This window comes from Natrix helvetica (assembly GCF_964273705.1).
Source record: "Natrix helvetica genome assembly, chromosome: 3".
Taxonomy (NCBI): Eukaryota; Metazoa; Chordata; class Lepidosauria; order Squamata; family Natricidae; genus Natrix; species Natrix helvetica.
In genome coordinates, this window is record NC_138549.1 from 46,530,282 (window position 1) to 46,551,410 (window position 21,129).

The 21,129-nt window shown below is 44.2% G+C and overlaps 1 protein-coding gene across 1 annotated transcript in view; it reads right to left on the minus strand.

Moving 5' to 3' along the window:
* Nucleotides 1–21,129, minus strand: part of GEMIN8 (gem nuclear organelle associated protein 8) — a 52,774-nt gene that overhangs the window by 19,378 nt on the left and 12,267 nt on the right. The window contains exon 3 of the mRNA XM_081946834.1: nucleotides 11,774–12,206. Within this exon, the coding sequence (XP_081802960.1) occupies nucleotides 11,774–12,206 (433 nt within the window). The remainder of the gene's footprint in view (nucleotides 1–11,773; nucleotides 12,207–21,129) is intronic.

Here is a 21,129-nt window from a genome sequence, read left to right on the forward strand (position 1 = left end):
TACATTGTCAGTGGGATTTTTTCCTTAATAACCTATTTCCTTAATAACCCATCTTCCTTCTAAGCTTTAAAAAGCTAGACATTTTCCAAATTTCTATTCTATACATGTATTCAATCAAAAATGGTGTGAAACAAAATTTTATACTGATTTTTAATCGAAAATTAGGGGGTACGCGTTATACACGTGTGCGCGTTATACTCGAATAAATACGGTGCATCAAAAAGGGCCATAGGAGGCATGGGTATTTTTCTTCTTTTGTGTAATGAAGCAATACAAGTAGTCCTTGACTTACAATCAAAATTGAGCCCAAGTTTTCTATTGTTAAGTGAGACATTTGCTAAGTGAGTTTTGCCTCATTCTTGCCACAGTTGTTAAGTGACTCACTGCAGTTGATAAGTTAGTAACAGGGTTGTTGAGTGAATCTGGGTTCCTCATTGATTGTCATACTTGTCAAAAGGTTGCAAAAGGTGATCACATGACCTTAGGACACAGCAATGGCCATAAGTATGAACCAGCTGCCAGGCATTTGAATTTTGATCATGTGACCATGGGGATGCTACAAAAATTGTAAATGTGAAAAATGGTCAAAAATCACTTTTTTTTCCCCAAAAAGTTTTATTGGTTTTTTTAAGATTTATAGGGAAAAGGGTAAATGGAAGGGTGTACAAATTTTGGCAGTTGCAAGTGTGGCAGGCTCCCCCTCCCTCCAAACTCATAAAGTACATCTAAGTATAAAACATTAGTACATAATCATATAAAATCAGCATATTAATTCTAAAAATATTTTCAATCAGTTTATATATTGCAATATATAATCTAAATATAATTTCATTACTACTTTCGGTCTGTTTATAACAATGTGGTTTTCTTATTCATTTTTGTGATCTGAGCTTTCCCTTCTCCCCCCGCTGGCAGATCACTTTTTTCAGTGCTGTTGTAACTTTAAATGGTCACTAAATGAACTGTTGAAGGTTGAGGACTACCTGCATGTTATATCTGAGTCTAATCAGAGAAAGTACCGTATTTATTCGAGTATAACGCACAAAATTTTCTACCAAAAAAAGAAATCAAAGTGTGGGTGCGCGTTATAAACGAGGGCTGGGGTGGGGTGGCAGTGGCGGCCGGTCCATTGAGGGCGCAGGCGAATTGTAAATTGTAAATTTCTGGATTGCAGCCTCGATCCCGGCCTCAGGCGGCGCCGCGCCGTGCTCAATAGTCGCAACTCAGCTGCCTGCCGCCTTTCCCCTCCTTTGTCTCCCAGCCGGGGCGGCCCGCCGCCGAGTTGCGACTATTGCCGCCGCCGCCGCCGTTCACAGGACCCGTCTCTCACCCTCCTCCTCCAGTCGGCAGGAGGAAGAGGGTGAGAGGCGGGTCCTGTGAACGGCGGCAGCAGCGGCGGCAATAGTCATGGCCGCATGTGTTCAACAATGTTTTTTTGTCAATTACAATGCTTGGTGTGAAACAAAATTTTATACCGATTTTTAATCGAAAATTAGGGAGTGCGTGTTATACACGTGTGCCCATTATACTTGAATAAATACGATATATATGTGTTGCCTCTGTGTGTATAAATTCTGCTTTCCACACGAGCTTCATATATACAGTATGTATGCCCTGAGAAACCCAGGACAGGGTAAATATGCCTCTTATGGGCCACCAGACCAAGAATGGGGGAGAAGTCGATGAACTGGCAATGATATAATCAGTCCAATTGATTCCGCTGCGGGAATGCACTTGGGTGTCCCTACCTGGATAAAGACCATTTTCAAGCTTGAACTTTCATTTACTGGCTTCTCCTGTGGTTTTTCAATGCATACATATACATATACACAACACACGCAGAAATACACGATGCAATGCCACATTTGGTTTTGTTCTGCTTTACTTTCAGGGACCTTATCCATGCAGAGTTTTGAACTCCTTATGTAACTTTTTTTAACAATACTTTATTTTCTTGAAGGGAATAAGAACCACTATGTTCTCTTTACCTGAGAATCATAACTGTTTATTGTACAATAAGGCTACTAATTTGGCATATTATATACATTTTGAACATGTCACATGGTATCAATTATAAAAAGATGGCATTTAAGAGAAATGGAAATAAAAAATTGTGAGGGGAGAATGGGTCTACATAGGTAGGAGCAGGGGAAGGCAATCTCGTCCTTATTGAAATGTTAAAATAGAGACAGTGTTTCAAAAAATTGACAATTTTTAGAAACATTCTTAAGTACTGAAGGTCTGAAGTTTAGCATAAAAATATTTAGGTGATGGGTATTTTACCCTTATTTCATAAATTATTTTGAAATCTAATGGCTTCACCCTGGGCAGACTATGAGTACTGCATAAAATACTAGAATGGAAGAACTGGAAGAACCTTGGAGAACATCTACAATGCAGAAGTACATATCTGAGATAGACAAGAGATCCAGCCTCCAATAAAGAAGAGTCTGCCATCTCTAAAGAAATATATTTCCACTGCTGAATAGAGTTCATTGTTATACATTTGTTCTCAATGTCCAAATAAATCTGCAATTAGATCTGCAATTAAATCTATAATTAAATCTGTAATTTAAGACCACTGTTTTTGGAAAAACCCTGAACAGAACTTTTACAGCTTCTATTCGTCAATCTCTATGTAGAGATTTATCATGCCCCCCATTCCAATCTTCCAACTAAACATATTCAGTGCTTCCAACTGTTCTTATATACATTTATTCTTCTAGGACCTTTATCTGCTTTGATTTCCTTTAGGCATATTCCAACATCTACATGTCTTTTCTAAAATGTGTACAATATTCTAGAGCAGTTTGATCAACGTAGAACAGAAAGGAACTATACTTCTGTTGATGAAGTCTAGGATTACATTTACTTTTTTCCACAGCTGTCAGTGGGTTTAAGGAGTACTGAGAACTTCCCCACCATGTCTTTAACAGAGCCTGGGCATCATTTTAGTCAGATCTTCATGCCTGTGGCAACTGCTCTTCCTCTGGGCATCAGAACTGTTATCATCAATCAGGAAGGGCCTGGAATATATTCTAAAGCTCAACAAACAAGGAGCTATTCTAGGCAAGCTGTGCCCTTTGCATACACTGGATAAAGAACAAGCTACAAATGTTGGCCTGTCCATTTTTTTCTTTTATCTCCATGCATTCAGCTGAAAATAAGCTTCCTTGTATTTGAATAAAACTACTACTCTCCATGTGAATTGGGACTATGTTTTATAGTGTACTGAGAAATAGTTTATGTTTAATTGAGGACACTCACCTTCATACTTTCCATATGAAAGTTGATGCGAGTAAGAAATAGGATTGTTTGTGTGGCCGTGACATCTATCCATCTTTAAACTCTATTTGGTCAAATGGAATATTCCACTACGTGGGAGGAGATATTTACTACATATCTACCATTTATTTCTCTCCCTGTTAAATACGAACGAAAGGCGAGCGGAATCGTGAGGAGAAACCAACAAACTTTATTGAACAAACAGCCACAGCCAAAATACAGGAGAGAATCAATGCAGGGTTCGTCTGACAGCTATTTATACGAAGCTGTCAGACGAACCAGCCAATCCCCAAACCAGAGTTTCCCCGCTCTCAGCCAGGTCGCGTCTTAGCCAATCAGACGCGACCTGGCTGTTGCTAGTGCAGATGCCGGCTGTCAGGGGAAACTCCCTGACGTCATCTGCCCGGACACAACACTCCTTCCCCCCCAGTGACTGCGCATGTGCAAGCGACGCACAAACGTAGTCACGCAAATAGTCTGGGCGGCGCCGGACCCGCCCAGAACGCCTCAGTTCGACAGGAGGCGCCGGAGAGGAAGGTGGTGTCCGTCGAAGCTCCTCCCGCAAGGGAGTGGAGCTCCGGGCGCCATCTTGGAGGCCCACCCCTGACGGAGAACGACCAGGCCCAGGTAGGCAGGGCCGAGGGGGCGCGGCCGAAGGCGGGCTTGAGCAGGGCACCTGTTGGTAGGCCTGGCCTGACTCGGGGAAGGCCACTTGGAAATCGGGAGGCTGACGCCTAATGGGCGGCACCCCCTCAACAATGGACGGCCGGGAGGCGGCGTCCGAGGACGGGAAAACCCTGGGCAGCTGGACCGGGCGAACAATCTCTGGTGGAAGGGCACCAGGAAACGGAACGTTGGAGGGCTCAGGCGCAGCGACGTCGATGGTCGACCTTGCAGGGGTGTTGTCGCTGTTGCAGGGCAGGCGGCGCCTCAATTGATCCAGGTGCCGCCGCCATTCGGTCCCATCAGGTAGCTGGACCCTGTAAGAACAGGGGCCGGTTATGGCGGAGATGGTGGCAGGCACCCACCTAACCGCCCCTGAGAATGCCTGAGCCCAAACAGAGTCGCCCAGAAGGAAAGATCGGGAAGGGGGCCCCAGGTTGCCAGGCTGTTCACTTGAATAGAGTGGGTGCAACCTATCCAAGGTGGTCCGCAGGCGCCGGCCCATCAGCAGCTCAGCTGGAGACTTCCCGGTGAGGGGGCAAGGAGTGGCATGCTGTACCAATAGGTAAGCAGCCACCCTTGATGGCCAGTCTGCCCCATCCATCCTGCCTAACGCCTCCTTGGCTGAGCGGACCGCCCGTTCCGCCCGGCCATTACTAGCCGGATGGTATGGGGCGACTGGGGCATGGCGGATGCCCTGAGAGGCCAAGAACAGCTGGAACGCGGTGGATGCAAACTGAGGCCCGTTATCAGAGACAATGACGTCCGGCACGCCATGGGTGGCGAAAAGCCTAGTCAGTTCCCTGATCGTGGCCTCAGCTGTGGTGGACCTCATGAGGATGAGCTCCACCCAGCGCGAATATGCATCCACCACCACCATGAAGGCCTGGCCTCTGAAGGGACCCGCGAAGTCTACGTGGAGGCGGGACCAAGGCCCTCGGGGCAATTCCCATTCCCGAGGAGCAGCTGCCGGTGGCGCCGCACGGGAATGCTGGCAGGGGGAGCAGCCGGCCACCCAGGCGGCTATCTCGTCATCAATGCGAGGCTACCAGACATAGCTGCGCGCCAGGCATTTCATGCGCACTATGCCCGGGTGGCCCTCATGAAGGCGAGACAGCACCTGATGGCGCAGGCTGGGTGGAATAACCACCCTGTCACCCCACAGGAGGCACCCACTGTGAAGTGCCAGCTCCAGCTGCCTGGCCTTGAAGGGACGAAGGTGCTCTGGCACCGGACCCTCAGGCCAGCCCCTTTGGACCCAAAGGATGACCTGGGACAGGTCAGGGTCAGCCCTAGACTTTGAGGCCACCTCTCCGGAAGAGAGTGGCAGAGCCAAATCTGCTATGGCCAAGACCGACAGGCAAGGCACTGTCGGGGGGTCAGCAACGGGCAGGGGGCAGCGGCTGAGGGCATCAGCGTGCCCTATATGCTTGCCCGGGCGGTAGAGCAGAGTATAGCTGTATGCAGCTAGGAACTCTGTCCACCTGGTCATGCGCGGTGAAAGGATGGGAGGGGTCGGCTTGTTACCTGCCAAAAGCCCAAGGAGTGGCTTATGGTCGGTGAACAAAGTAAAGTGCCAACCATAGAGGTAATCATGGAACCTTTTAATCCCTGACACTGCAGCCAGAGCCTCCTTGTCGATCTGGCTGTAATTGCGTTCAGCAGAAGTCAGTGTCCAGGAATAAAAGGCTATGGGGGCCTCTGAGCCATTGGGCAGCACATGGCTCAGGACCGCCCCCAAACCCACGGGGGAGGCGTCACAAGCAAGAGTCAAAGGCAGCTTGTCCGAATACTGAACGGGGACTGCCTCTGACGTCAGCAAGTCTTTGACAGCCGCGAACGCATGCGCTTCGCGGCTGCCCCAGCGCCAGGCCGCCGATCGGTTGAGCAACCGATGCAGCGGCTCGGCTAGTGACGCCTTATGCGGCAGAAAAGGCGCATAGAAGTTAAGCAAGCCAAGGAACGCCTGCAGCTCCGTCTTGGAGGCAGGCGTGGGGGCGTTCCTGATGGCTGCTACTTTTGAAGGGGTGGGGTGAATTCCTTGGGCGTCAATTGTGAACCCCAGGAAATCAACCCGAGGCACAGCAAATGAGCATTTGCTGCGCTTTAATTTTAAACCCGAGCCCCTGAAACGCTCGAGGACCTTCTCTAGTACTTCGATGAGGCCCGATCGGCTGCTAGCGGCGATCAGGACGTCATCGAAATACGGAACCACGCCAGGGAGCCCATGGAGCAGCCGCTCCATGAGGCTCTGGAAGATCCCCGGGGCTACGGAAACGCCGAATTGCAAGCGGCGGCAACGGAAAGCTCCACGGTGGGTGACGATGGTCTGCGCAGCCGCCGCCTCGTCATCCACCGGGAGCTGCTGGTAGGCCTGCGCCATATCCAGCTTCGCAAAGATGCAGCCCTGCCCCAAAGAGTGGAGCAAGTGCTGCACTACCGGAACTGGATAGGGGTTCGCCTGGAGGGCAAAGTTGATGGTGGATTTAAAGTCGGCGCAGAGGCGAATGGACCCATCCGCCTTAACTGGGATGACCAAAGGGGTCTCCCACTTGGAGTAATCCACCGGCTCCAAGACTCCCTGCGCGACGAGCTTGTCGAGCTCCGCATCAACCTTTGCCCTCAAAGCGAAAGGCACCCTACGGGCCTTCAGCCTAATGGGGGCAACCTGAGGGTCTAGGTTCAAGGAGATGGGCGTGCCCTTATACGCCCCCAGCTGCCCATCAAACACATCAAAAAATCTGGCAAGGACGTCGGCCACGTCGGGAGGCGTGGCCATCACTTGTCTAATCCCGTGCACTGATAGGCCAAGTGCCGGGAACCAGTCAAGGCCCAGGAGGGCCGGCAAAGGCTTTTCTACCACTAGTAGGGGAAGGCACCCCGAATAGTCCCCGTATTCCACCCGCACCAGGTGACAACCCAGGGTAGGAATTAGAGTCCCCTGGTAGTCCCGTAGGGTTGCGTCTGGAGGGGCAAGCTGAGTCTTTGAGATGCCTGGACAGAGGCGGGAGAACTCTGTCCACGACAAAAGGGATCGGGATGACCCCGAGTCCACCTCCATGGTGCAGGGGGAGCCCTCTATGAGGAGCGACGCCTTGATGCGCTCCGCACCTGCACCCGTGTGGAAGGCCAACTCTGCGGGGTTGGCGTGGAAGTCTGCGTCCACGGCGTAGCAGCCTCCGCGCGAAGGCTGCTGCTGCTGCTGCTGCTGTCGTCCAGCACGGCCTCCAGGTCGCTGTTTAACGGCGGCTGTGGTCGGGACGTCCTCTGCTCGCTGTGGCAAGGGAAGCTGCGCTCGGCAGACCTGGGCCAAATGTCCCTTCTTGAGGCAGCGGCGGCAAACTGCGGCTTTAAAGGGGCAACCCGAACGGTCGTGGTTGCCTCCGCAGCCAAGGCAAGCGGTCACGGCTTCCCGGGCTCGCTGAGGGACGCGTCTTCTCGCGGACTGGCCGATGCGCGCCACCGCTCCCTCCTCAGGATAGTCATTAGGCAAGGGAACTAGCTCATCCACCAGGCAGGTGCGGCCTGGCGGGGGCGGCAGGTTGAACATCTCCGCCATTGACTCGTCGGAGAGTTCAGCCGCCCTTGCCTGCTCGATGGCCCCAGTCAGCGTGATGTCCGCTTGTGACAGGAGCCGCCGGCGAAGGCGCAGATCTTTTACGCCGCTGACGAATTGCTCCGTGAGGTTGCGATCGAGGTCGGCAAACTCGCACCTCATCGCCGCGGTGCGAAGCGACTGGAGGAACTGGCTCACCGACTCCTCCGGCTTCTGGACACAGCGCCGGAAAGCGTAGTGCCTCGCCACCCAGGATGGAGTGGGGGCGTAGTGGCACTGAAGACGCTCGGTTAGTGTAGCCCAGTCCAGAGAATGGACTGGCTGTGGGGCGGCTAATGAGCGAGCGGCGCTAAACATTGGCGTGCCGCAGCAGCTCAAGAAGAAGCTGCACTTCTCGTCGTCTGGAACATCGCGACGGCCGTTGGCTATCAGGTAGCACTCGAAGCGCTCCATGAACGCTTCCCAAGTCTCGCCGTCGCAGCCAAATGGAACGAAGGTTGGCATTGCCGACATGGTCTCCTCTGGAACGAGCTAGGCCGGCCAGGAACGGGTCGCCGGTGCGATTGTGACAAGATGAAACACTCGGTGGGTTAACGGCTGGATCCCACCCTTGTTGCCAGTGTTAAATACGAACGAAAGGTGAGCGGAATCGTGAGGAGAAACCAACAAACTTTATTGAACAAACAGCCACAGCCAAAATACAGGAGAGAATCAATGCAGGGTTCGTCTGACAGCTATTTATACGAAGCTGTCAGACGAACCAGCCAATCCCCAAACCAGAGTTTCCCCGCTCTCAGCCAGGTCGCGTCTTAGCCAATCAGACGCGACCTGGCTGTTGCTAGTGCAGATGCCGGCTGTCAGGGGAAACTCCCTGACGTCATCTGCCCGGACACAACACTCCCCATTTCACAAGATAGTTTAAATATTGCACTGTGATATGCTATCAACCAATAAATGTCTCTGAATTCTGGATTTAAAAGAGCAAGCAGGCAAGAGAAGTTGATTTGTCCTCCAGGGAATCTTTAGAAATTTGGGTTGAGGAATTTGATGAGGAAGCCAAAAGGACACATCTGTAGGGGGTAGCATTATTAAACAATCACAGGCCTGAAGAATTGGTATATGTATAAGATCTGGTAACTCTCCAGTCCCATTTCTCCCCAGCGTTATCCCTAAATTAAAAAAGCCAGCTAGATTCACATAGCCATAGACTTTGATGCAGGACTTAATAACAGCAGGTAATCTGCTGACATTTAAAGAAAACAATGTGCAGCTTCTTCAACATATACACTCCAAAGGTTTTCTGCTGAGGCGGAATGACGAAATGAAGTAATGCAGTAATAGCATTTAGCTTAATCAAATTTTATCTTGAAATTTGTTCAGCTGAAAACAATCAACTGCAAAATCAATAGCTCTGTGAAATTAAATATCTTTCTTCTCCATTGCCAAGTTCTAGGAGTTTGCCAGGTGGTGAGAGTCTTCCCAAATTATAACAAAATTGGAAAGATGGACAGATGTTCTTTCCCAATCTGTACAGGCACTGAAAAAAGTGACATGGCCATTTTTCACACATGACCATGACAGCATCAACCTCATGGGCACGTGATTTACATTTACATCCAATTTACATTTGGATGTTTGATAGCTGGTTTATATTTATGACAGCTGCAGTGTCCCAGGGTCATGTTATAAACTTTTGCAACCTTCTGACAAGCAAAGGCTAGAGGCCAACTTCAATTAACAACCTTGTTATTAATTTAACAACTTCAGTGATTCATATAACCCATGTGGCAAGAAAAGAAGTAAATGGGACTAAGCTTGCTTAACAAATTTCTCACTTAACAACATAAATATTGGGCTCAATTATGGTCATTCGTAGAGGACTACCTGCATTTACTTTTATTTGGTACTACGAGAGTTGGGATCCTTATTGAGGGGGAGGTTATCCTATTCTAGAAAACAGGCTTTGCGCTGTGAGTGCCTCAGTGTAAAACTCTAAGAGAAGTGCCACAGTGTAAAATTCACAAGGGAGAAATAATTTTACTTAGTCTGTGAATTGAGCCAATCAAAAAGAAAGCTATAAAAGGTCTTTCAAATCCAAGACATTCTAAAGAAAAGGATTACTTAGGGAAGACGATGCTTTTAATTTGTCTAAAACCTTTTTTCCTCAAGTAAAGTTGTATTATTAGTGGGGGAGAAGGAGGGGGAGAGAAAGAGAGAGAGAGAGAGAGAGAGAGAGAGAGAGAGAGAGAGAGAGAGAGAGAGAAACTTCCTGTACTGCATAACAAACACTTGAAGGATAAAGATGCATTGAAATCTACTCTGTTGGATTAAATCAAGGAAAGAGAAAGTAAATGGCTGATCTGTATGATACACTAGTCATGACTTTCCTCCAGGCTTCAGCAATATACCGTAACTAGGAATTTCCTCTGGACCACTTTAATAACCTACTATTTAAAATGTTAAAAATAAAATTGACATTAATTTTAAACAATAGCATTCTATATGCACATATTTCACAGGATAAGATTCAGAACATCGTTTTATTAAAAGTTTCAATATATTGCTTAGAAGAACAAACTGTTAAATTGCCCTGCAGATTATTTCTCTTGCCACAGAAACCAAATCCGCACAAAGCACAAGACTCTTATAGCCATAGGTTTACAAATTCCATATTAACAGGGCTATAAATATTTAGATATATATATACTCAGATTCTAATTAGGATTGAAATTCCCCCATCACTTTGAACAGCCAAGTAAAGTAGAGAATTTCCAATGCTAACATAACCAATGTGAGATTCACTTCCCAGAAAAGATCCCTGGCCAGTTTTCTTTATCATGATATATGCTCAAAAGTAGTAGTCAGAAGAAAAACTAGCTTGGTTAAAGGTCATTTTACCAAAATATTTGGGACTCAAATTATTAGCAGATTGAGTAGCTAACAAGCACAGGTTTCATAACTGTATATAAATGACTTTTTACTATGCCTTATGGACAAATTTCAAAAATCAATGTATCCGTTTGGCTGGATAGCTTAGATCAGTGATGGCAAACCTTTTTGTCGTTGCATGCCGAAACCCATAATGCAATGAGCATGCAAGCCCCTGTGCTCCCCCTGTACATGTGCGTGTGACACCACACGTGCGCCCTTCCCCCCGCACATGCATGCATGACTCCCGTGCTCCACCACATGCACATGAAACCCCTCTGTATGCGCTCCACCCCTCTGCCCATTTTTGCCTTCCATATTGGTGCAGGCGGCTTTTCAGGCCCAAAATGGGACGCGGGTGAGCCTTCCCCCCACACCCCATTTTGGGCCTGGAAGACCTCCTGCACCAACATGGAAGCCAAAATGGGGCGCAAGCTCCCAAAATGCAATATGAGCACCCTCCCCCCTCATGCATGCACTACCCCCGCTCATGCATACGTGCATTCCCCACATGCACCCCGAAGACCATGTGGCTGGTGGGAGACACATGTGCATGCATGGTGGAGTTGGGCTGGGGCAATGGCTGGCGTGCCCGCAGAGAGGACTCCACATGACACCTGTGGCACGTGTGTCATAGGTTCACCATCACAAGCTTAGATCTTATCTTTTATTTAATGCAATCTAAGAGAATTTTAAGACCAATTTATATAAACCTGCAAAGTAGTATTTCTCTCATGAACTTCTGAATGAAAAATGTCTGAGAAAATGAAGGGGAGTATGTAGAGAAATCCCAGTTTTGCTTTTCTGACTTGATCGAGAATAACAAAGTCTGACTTGATCATAAATAGCTGAAGCTTGAAGCTTGCCTGGTATATTGCACAAGGTTTTCTCATTTTAAGAGAAAAGCTTACAAATTCCTAAAGCCTTTATATCCCAGGCTTTCCCCCCCTGTAATGAACCATTGCTGATTATGAACTAATACTGATAATCACTAGCCAAAATTGGCTATTTGAATTGTATGGTTATTCAGTATTTATATCCAAATTTAAGTGGCTCAGATAAACCATCACCACTTTTTTCATTATCTTTTTCATTCCAAAGCAGCTTGAAAAAATATTTTGCAACTTTGTCTAGAGACATTGACACTTTGACTGCAAATTACCAGTCCCTGAGCTTACTGGTCCCTGATTTGTGAAGAGCTCACAATGAAAATCCTATCTACAAGATTTCCAGGCTGAGCTCCTTAGACAACAGATGGAATCCACACGTGGACGTGAAAAGAAGGGATAAGACGTATAAAAATAAACTGATATGAAGAATAAGAGAAGAGAACACACTCACGTAGTTCTTCCTGGTGTCTCTCAGTCTGCTCAAAATAGTGACGGAGCTCTTCTGTAATTTCCATATTGTCAAGATCACATTCTATGTCCTCTTCACTTTCAGATTCTGAATCTGTTTCAGAAACTTTCTCTGCTGCTCTCCTTTTTCTGACATAACGCAGGCCATCCTGAGGTCTTAGAGGACGCTGTGGTTTGCTGTCTGAGGTGGAGAATGAAGATGGACCAGTTTTCCCTGGAACATTTTCATCCCAGTCAGAATAACGTTGATATTGTTTGGAAGGATGAAGTGATGGATTATATACTAATTCCATAGCTTTCCTATAAGCGTTTTTATGTCTATACATCCACTCCATAGCTTCATTGTAATGTTTCCAATATCTTGCATACATTTTTTGAAAATACCATGGTCCTTTGTCTTGACATAAAAAATTGGCCTAAAAAGAAAAACAAAGTTCAGCAGGGTAAGATCTCATTCCTATACAATGTTTTGTAAGCATCCTAAGTATGTAGAAAACAAATATTTGTTGCAGCATAGCATAGCACATTACTTTACTATAAAACATGAAAGAATGGGAAATACACAGATAAATGTCCTCTCCTACCCCAAAACTATTAATCAGTCTCATTTTTAAATATATCATTAAACAGATTACCACCAGAAATGGGATTTATCTAGAGACATTCCAACAATGATAATCATGAATACATTCTTGCTGCTCCTACATATATTTATGTCTATAATAGCTTTGTATTTCACTATAGGATTGTCAAAAATAAGAGAATCTACCAATTCACCAGATATCTAAAATTTCTTCGGTGCAAGAAAGAAGGATGGAAGGAAGGAAAGAAGGAAGGAAGGAAGAATGATAGGGAGGGAGGGTCTGAGGACTTGGCCACCAGAAGCCCTGCTGCCCTTTCACCATCTCCTTGTCTCCTCCTCCTGACATCTCCTAGTAATCTCCCATCCTATCGCTGAGGATGCTTTAGTTACAAAGCTGGGTCTCCTTGCGTGGAGAGAGAGTGGGCCTCCCCTTGTTCTACACACATTGCCCTCCCGTACACACCATGACCAACCTGGCCAAGGAGAGCAACAAAGCAGCAGCAGCCTCGAGGAGGTAAGTGCAGCTGGCCACCCCCTCGAGGAAGCAGGGCTCAGCTGGGGGGTTCTGGTGCCCTGGGAGTTCGAGAGTCAGGATGGGTGCTTGCCCTCTGCTGCCTAGTTCTCTGGACAGTCTGTGCCGCCATCTGAGGGTCTTCTGAGTGGTGTGAGAGGGATGGCAAGGCTCCTCTGGAGGACAAGTGTTTGGCCTTCTCCCTGTCTTGCCTTCCTCCGCTGGAGACAATGGATCCCTCCAGTGCCACCTGGGCCACCACAGACACCACCAACATGAGTGATGTTGAGCTGGCCATGCCCCACTCCCGAGGTCAAACACAACCCTGATGCAATCCTCAATGAAATTAAGTTTGTCACCCCTGCATTAGAGGAACATTATATTAATGCCATCATTATATTAATCTGTTTAAAAGATAAGGGTTTATGAGCCCAGATTCTGTATTTTGCCCAGAAAGGAAAGGAAGAGCCAGAAGTCTTCCAACACAATTCCTTGTCAATTAAAACAAGGAATGTTAATCTAACAAATCTTTGGAATTCTATTCAAAGCTATGTAATCAAGCCTCACATTCCCCTTCCTTAATATATAACATGTGGACCATACATCCATTGCCTGAAAAGCATGCTTAGGAGTTGTGAAGCAATCTTATTTTCTGGGTTATAGCAACTGGAACGTCGTCATCAAAGATTGCTAGATTTTGCATCTCTCTTCTCTTTTACTGTCAACTACTTTGCCTAGGCCCTAGGAGGTTGAATAAATTACCTACAGATAGTCAAGAAAGACTTGCCCAGATTTTTTTTTTTGTTCATTTGTTTGGGGTACTATTTTACAGTAAATCCTTGGCTGACCTCAATGTAATAGTCTCAAACATGCTGAACACGTTATTTGCTTAAATTATTCATTAAATCAAGAGTTTACTGCCATATATTATTTGCATGAATTATGAAATTTCCCAAATAATGATGATTGGTGCAAACCAGAGGTGGATTGCTAATCTTTTTACTACCGGTTCAGACGCGGGACGCTTCTGTGCATGCGCAGAAGTGTCTGGGCGGTGCCTCCCGCCGCCACTACTACCGGTTCGGCCGATCTGGCCCGAACCAGCAGCAACCCACCTCTGGTTTAAACCATGTAAATTAGGATTTAATAGGCATTAAGGTTAATGGACATCCCTCTATCTGAATGTGCCATTAAATTAAGGTTTTACTGTAGTTAAATCTTCTTTAGAAAAAAAAATAGAAACAGAAATTTAGGATTATTCTACCTAAAATGTATCCAGCATTTAAGTTAGGTACAGAATCTTCTTGAATACAAGTAGGGCACAAAACTGTTCATCATAGTCTAATATTAAATTCAGCATTTGTTAGAGGTGAAAGTCAAAACTAAAAAGGTGAATATAGCCTGTTGCAAAGAAAATGCAGTTGTTATGACAAATAATAATGGGAGAACAAATTATGTTTAAACCAGAAACTTTTATCCTAGGCATAATATCGGAGGGGTTTAAGAAAGATACACTCTATCTAATCATACATATACTAACTGCAGCGCGCATAACCTATGCACAGCATTGGAAAAAATAAAATACACCATCAGAGCTAGATATAATCAGAAAAGTGTTGGCCTGTGCAGAAGCAGATAGGCTCACTTTGGAACTTAAAAATAAAGGGGAATCAGAATATTTTGAGGTATGGAATAGATTTTATGATTGGTATAAGTTAAGATGACAAGACTGGAATAAACATATATATGGCGATCGAACAGAAGGACAGACAATGTATTAAGTAGATTAACTGTTAATGGTTGAAACTAGCTGTACATAATGTGAATATACGATCACTCCGACTCCGCGGCATTGCATTGTTTTAAATGTAAAAACAATAATATATATATATATAAAAAAATAATAATGGAGTTTATAGGAGTAGAGATTTGATTATTTCATGGGAAAGCCTAGATCAGTCCAGTAAAATACAGGTAGTCCTCAATTTACAACAGTTCATTTAATGACCATTCAAAGTTACATCATCACTGAAAAAAGTGACTTATGACCATTTTCGCACTTATGACTCTTGCAGCATCCCCACGGTCCTGTTATCAAAATTTAGACACTTGGCAACTGACTCATATTTATGACCTTTGCAGTGTCTTGAGATCATGTGACCTTTTATGACAGGGGTGTCCAAACTTGGGAACTTTAAGACTTGTGGACTTCAACTCCCAGAATTCCCCAGCCAGCCATGCTGGCTGGGGAATTCTGGGAATTGAAGTCCACAAGTCTTAAAGTTCTCAAGTTTGGACACCCCTGTTTTATGACCTTCTGACAAGCAATTCAATGGGGAAGCCACATTGACTTAACAACTGTGCTACTGCTTTAACAACTGCAGTGATTCAGTTAACAATTATGGCAAGAAAAATTGTAAAATGGGGCAAAACTCAATGTCTCACTTAACAACATAAAATTTGGGCTCAATTGTGGTTGTAAGTTGAGGACTATCTATACATGCTACAGAAGAATTGGTCCTAAGTTCCAACTTGGCCCCAGGTAAGGGAAATGCAATAAATTCTTAAGCTCTGAAATTTTATACAACTCTTCAAACTATATTATACGTGCACCACTTATAATAAAAAAACTTTAATTCTACAGAAAAGTCATCAAATCCAGTTTGATGACTGGATTTGGTTAAGACACCAGACTATAAAGCAGGAGATAATGAGTTTTAGTCCTGCCTTAGACATGAAAGGTGGCTGGGTGACTTGTTAGTCACTCTCTCTTAGCCTAACTCACCTCACAAGGTTATTGTTTTGGGAAGGTGTGTTGGATATGTTTGCCTCCTTGAGTTATTTGTAAAATAATAAAGGTGGGAAACAAATATATAAATAAAAATAAAAATGCAATTGTTCTCTTAACCCTTGAGGAAAGGAACTAGAATTTTAACTTGATGAATCTGCCTGGAACACTAAAAAATTGGTAAATTATTGGAAATTATTTGGAAGTGACTAAAATATAGTTCATAGATAGTATGACATACTGTATCATTCGAATTCTATAATATTAATAAACACCTTTTTAGATTCTAACTGGTAAAGAAATGATAAGCTATCACAATTTGAATGCCAAGTGGATAAAAGCACACAGTTCTCTTGGCGGCATAAAGAAAGTGATTTGCCATTGTCTTTTTCCTATATAAATATATATTTAAATTCTAATGTTGCCAATATCCCTAATATTCCCTGGTAGTTCCTCATCCAAGTGCTAATAAGGCTTGTCCCTGTTTAACTTCTAAGAACAAAATTAGCCAGGTGCTGCCACCTGCTGAAACTGGTACACATTATCATCTCTGTACAACTGTTGTACATCTAGCAATTTTAATTTCCCCTAATCCAGGAGTGTCAAACTTGATCGCATCACGGTCCGTATCGTGACATATTGAGATGTTTTTTGCATTTGCTGAGTCGGGGCGAGTGTGGTCTGGGCAGGCTGTATTTGGCCCATGGGCCTCCAGTTTGACAAGCCTGCTCTAATCCCTTGCAGGGTCTACTCCTACTTGGGAACTGAGATAGAATAGCATAAGACTTGTCAGAGGCAGTGGTCTTTCCATATATTGTTACGCTAAAAAAATCTGTTCAAAATCTGGCTGGGTCTGGAGTACGTCCATTGGTCCATAGACCAATAGAGATTAGGTGTAAAAGCAAATAGAGAGGTAAGCTTACTTCTGCATTGTTCATTCAAGCTTATTTGATATTGTAATTTACCCACAGGCATTTTAATTTTTCTATTTGTTTCAAAGATTCATTTTGAATTGGAAAAGAGTTTTCTTTACCTAGTTTAGTTGTTAGGGTAGAGCAGCTGATTTGTTGCATTATTAACATAAATATATCTACCACTCACACACATATGGAAAATATGATCTTAACAAAACTATATAATATAGAACAGACCTGGAAAGGACCTTGGAGATCTTCTAGTCCAGTACCCTGCTCAAGCAGGAGAACCTATACTATTTCAGATAAGTGGCTGTCTAGTTTCTTCTTAAAAACCTCCAGTGATGCAGCGCTCACAATTTCTGAAGTTATTCCATTGGTTAATTGTCCTCACTGTTAGGAAGCGTCTCCTTAATTCCAAGTTGCTTCTCTCTTTGGTTAGTTTCCAATAATTAGTTTTTGTCCTGCCTTCTGATGCTTTGTAGAAGAATTTGACCCCCTCTTCTTTGTGGCAGTCCCTCAAATACTGGAATATAGCTACTGTATCATGTCACCCGTAATTCTTCTTTTCTTTAGACTAGCCAAACCCAAATCCTGCAACCGTTCTTCATATGTTTTAGCCTCCAGGCCTTTGATCATCTTAGTTCTCTGAACTTTTTCCAAGGTCTCAACATCTATTTTGTAGTACGGTGACCAAAATTGGTTGCAGTATTCCAGGTGTGGTCTTACTAGGGTTTTATAAAGTGGTACTAGCACTTCACGTGATCTTGACTCTATGCCTCTGTTTATACAACCCAGGATTGTATTAGCTTTTTTGGCTGCTGCTGCACACTGCTGGCTCATAGTCAAGTGATCATCCACAAGGACTCCAAGGTCCTTCTCACAGTTAGTGTTTTTGAGCCAGGTTTAGCCTAATCTGTACTTATACCTTTGATTTTTCCTGCCTAAATGTAAAACTTTGCTTTTCTCCACATTAAAATTCATTTTGTTGGATAGGACCCATTGTTCAAATTTGTCAAGATCTTGTCTTCTGGAGTGTTGGCTACTCCTGCTACTTTAGTGTCATCTGCAAATTTGATGAGTTCCCCTTCTATTCCCTCACCTAAGTCATTTATGAAGATATTGAAGAGCCTGGGCCTAAGACGGAGCCTTGTGGTACCCCACTACTTACTTCTCTCCATGTGGATGTAGTACCATTAAGGACTACTCATTGAGTATGGTTTGTCAGCCAGCTACAAATCCATCTGGTGGTGATGTTGTCTATTCCACATTTTTCCAGCTTACGAAGAAGTAGATTGTGGTCTACTTTTTCGAATGCCTTACCAAAATCTAAGTATACTATGTCCACAACATTTCACTGATTTACTAATTTAATCACTTTATTAAAGAATGAAATAATTGGTTTGACATGATCTGTTTTTAACAAATCAATTCTACTAGTTACACCTTTATTTGCTTCTAGTTGTTCAAGATCTGTTTCTTGATTATCTTTTCTAGGATCTTTGCAGGTATTGATGTTATACTGATAGGTCTGTAGTTTCCTGGGTCTGTTTTTTCCCCTGTCTTGAAGATGGGAACCACATCAGCCCTTTTCAAATCCTCAGGTACTTCCCCAGTGCTCCAGGATTTTTGAAAGATGTACTACAGTGTTTCTGAGATAACATCTGCCAGCTCCTTCAGTACTTTGTGATGTAATCTGTCAGGTCCTGGTGATTTATATTCATCAAGGTCAGATAGATGTCCTCTTACTATTTTCTTGCTTATTTTATTTTTTTATTCAATTTTATAAATTTTAATAATAAAATTTATTTATTATTTATTTAACATACAAATTATTAAATGCACTTTTCCTGTTACATTGGCAAAACAATGAAACATCAAATATTCCCTCAACAATGATTTTCTTCCGAAGAACTAACTTACATTCAAAAGCTTCTATCTTAATAATACAGCAGAAGGATAAAATTGATGGATCTCATCAATATGATCTTAGAAACTGAGATCATTTAGGAACTACAACATGTTTATCACATATGAATGTTAGAAAATCCATTTGATATTATTGAACAACCTTGGGAGCTTGAGTTTCATTTCAAACAAGAAATTTCTCTTCTTAGCTTGAAGATCCTGGATAGTATCTTGTTGCACAACTGCTATCTCACTATGGCATGTAGCAACAGGCTTGTAAGTACACAGTTCACGTATTAGTATTTTGAATATTTCTTTAGGACATTGGCATTAATTTGATAAACAATTGTTTATACAATTATACAGCCCTATATAAGAATCACGTTTATCTGCAAGAATTTCATTTTGGCTCATATAGTGTGTAATTTGAAAAACAACTTTTTCAATTTTATAATTTTTGTAGTGTATTAGATAGTATGACTGTCTGTAACAGCATCCCTGGTACAAATAAAAGTTTTGATGAAGACTATTCTTTTTAAATATCATCAATAGTGTGATAAATATCTAAATGTTTTGTTTGGGTTGACTTTGCTGTGAACCACAAATACATTCTCAAACCCTTTTCCCTCTTGGAACACTGAAAAAGTTCCATTAAAACATCACAGTTTGAAATATTTATTGATCTGTCAGCTGAGCAATAAGCTGTGCTTCAGCATCATAATACATGTTTTCAGTATAATATTTCATTGAAATCTTATCATTTGAGTGGATTTTAAAAAGTATTCTATTATTCAACTCCAAGAATTTCTCTGCAGAATTCTAATATTGTTGGTTTTATCATTTGTTTCATGTATTAAATATTGGTATTTCACATTTAGTAATTTGCGAGACTTCCGGTTCCGGCGGCTACGGCGACAGGCAAGCCTTTGCCTGCTCCCGCTCTCCCGGTGGGCTTCCCCCGTTTCTGGGGGGGCACAGGACGCCCCGGAGAGGTGTCCTGCCGAGGGAACGGCTCGCGGAGGGTCCTGGCGTCGGCGTCGGCTGGCGGGGGCTTCTCCGCTTCGTTCTAGGCACCGGGGAGCAGTCTCGGAGGGCGCCCGTGTGCGCGCGCCTCGCCCCATGCCGATCGGAGAACGCGCTCTTGAACGAAGCAGCGGCAATGTGGTGAGAGGCTTCCCTTCTCCATTCCCTCTATTTTGAACTTATGGACCTTTCAGCATTTTTTTTTAAAAAAAAGTTAAACTTTCGGATTTCTGCTAGAGGTGCGGCTAGAGGGAGGGGGATTTCCCCCCCTCCCTTGGACAAGCGGCTTGAGAAGATTTTGCTTTCGCCCTCAGGGGAAGGAGGAGGGGGGAGAGCCAACTAATGATGCCTCACCCTCATAAAAGTGACTTTCATTGGACTTAGCTCCAGAACTTATGGGTGTACTGAGAACTTTCTGAACTTTTAAAACTTTATTATGCCTCTGAGCCCAAAGCTGGCAGGGCAAGATGGCACACTTCCGTTGTCTTCATGAACTGTGAAACCTGACTCCACCTTTAAAATTCAGGCTTCCGGTCTTTGTCTCCGAGTCACCCAGAGGAATCTCTTGTGGATTGTTCTTTTCTGAACTCTTTGGGGAAAAAACTTTCATCTATTGCTAGACTGACTAAAGAAATCCCCATCTGTTTGGATCCTCTGCCCTCTGGATTCGCCTGCCTGCCCTACTTCTCCAGCTGCCCAGTCTCTACTTTGACTGATTTCCTTGCTTTAAAAACCATGTCTCCAAAAAGACCACCTCCTGGAAAGCCTGGATTTGCTACTTCTGCCCCAACGTCTGCAACGTCTAGCCCAGCTACGCAGTCAAAGATAACAGAACTGATGCAACCCAAGACTACAGAGATAGACTTTCAACAAATGCTTCAACAAATTCTACAGGGCCAGGAGGAAATTAAGAAACAGTTAAGGGAAATGAAAGATGAAATTAAACAGAACCAAGCCCAAATCTTTAAGAACTCACAGAGACTGGACCTTGTGGAGGGTGGGGTGGCGGAGGCGAGGGGGGGGGTAGAGGCTTTACAGAAGGGGAACAAAGAACTTGACATCCAACAAATGAAAATAGAGTTTGAGAGAATGTCCTTTTATCTTAGATTTCAAAATGTAATAGAAGCAGATGGGGAAAACATAAGGGACATTATGACTAATATTTTAGCTGAATACATACACAAAGACAAACAGCAGATGGAATGGGAGATAGACCTAGCCTATAGAGTGAATTCAGCATATGCCAGAACACATAATGTACCCAGGGAGGTTCACATCAAATTCCTTAGGAAAACCACAAGAGATGAAATTCTGGGTGTACAAAGGGGGCAAACATTGACATACTGTGACAGGGAGATAACCATTCTAAAGCAGATTCCCAAAAAAATTAGGGAAAAAAGGAAAAGTTATTCGCAATTGGCGAATAAATTATACCAGAAGGGGGTGTGGTTTAGATGGTTGATGCCTGAAGGTATGCTGATATTCTGGGAGGAGACAAGAATCAGAATTAATACACCCATAGAGGCACAGGCCTTTATGGAAAAAAATAAAGCCAACCTAGAAAAAACAGAAGACACTACAACGGTCATACAGGACACGGGAGGGGCCGGAG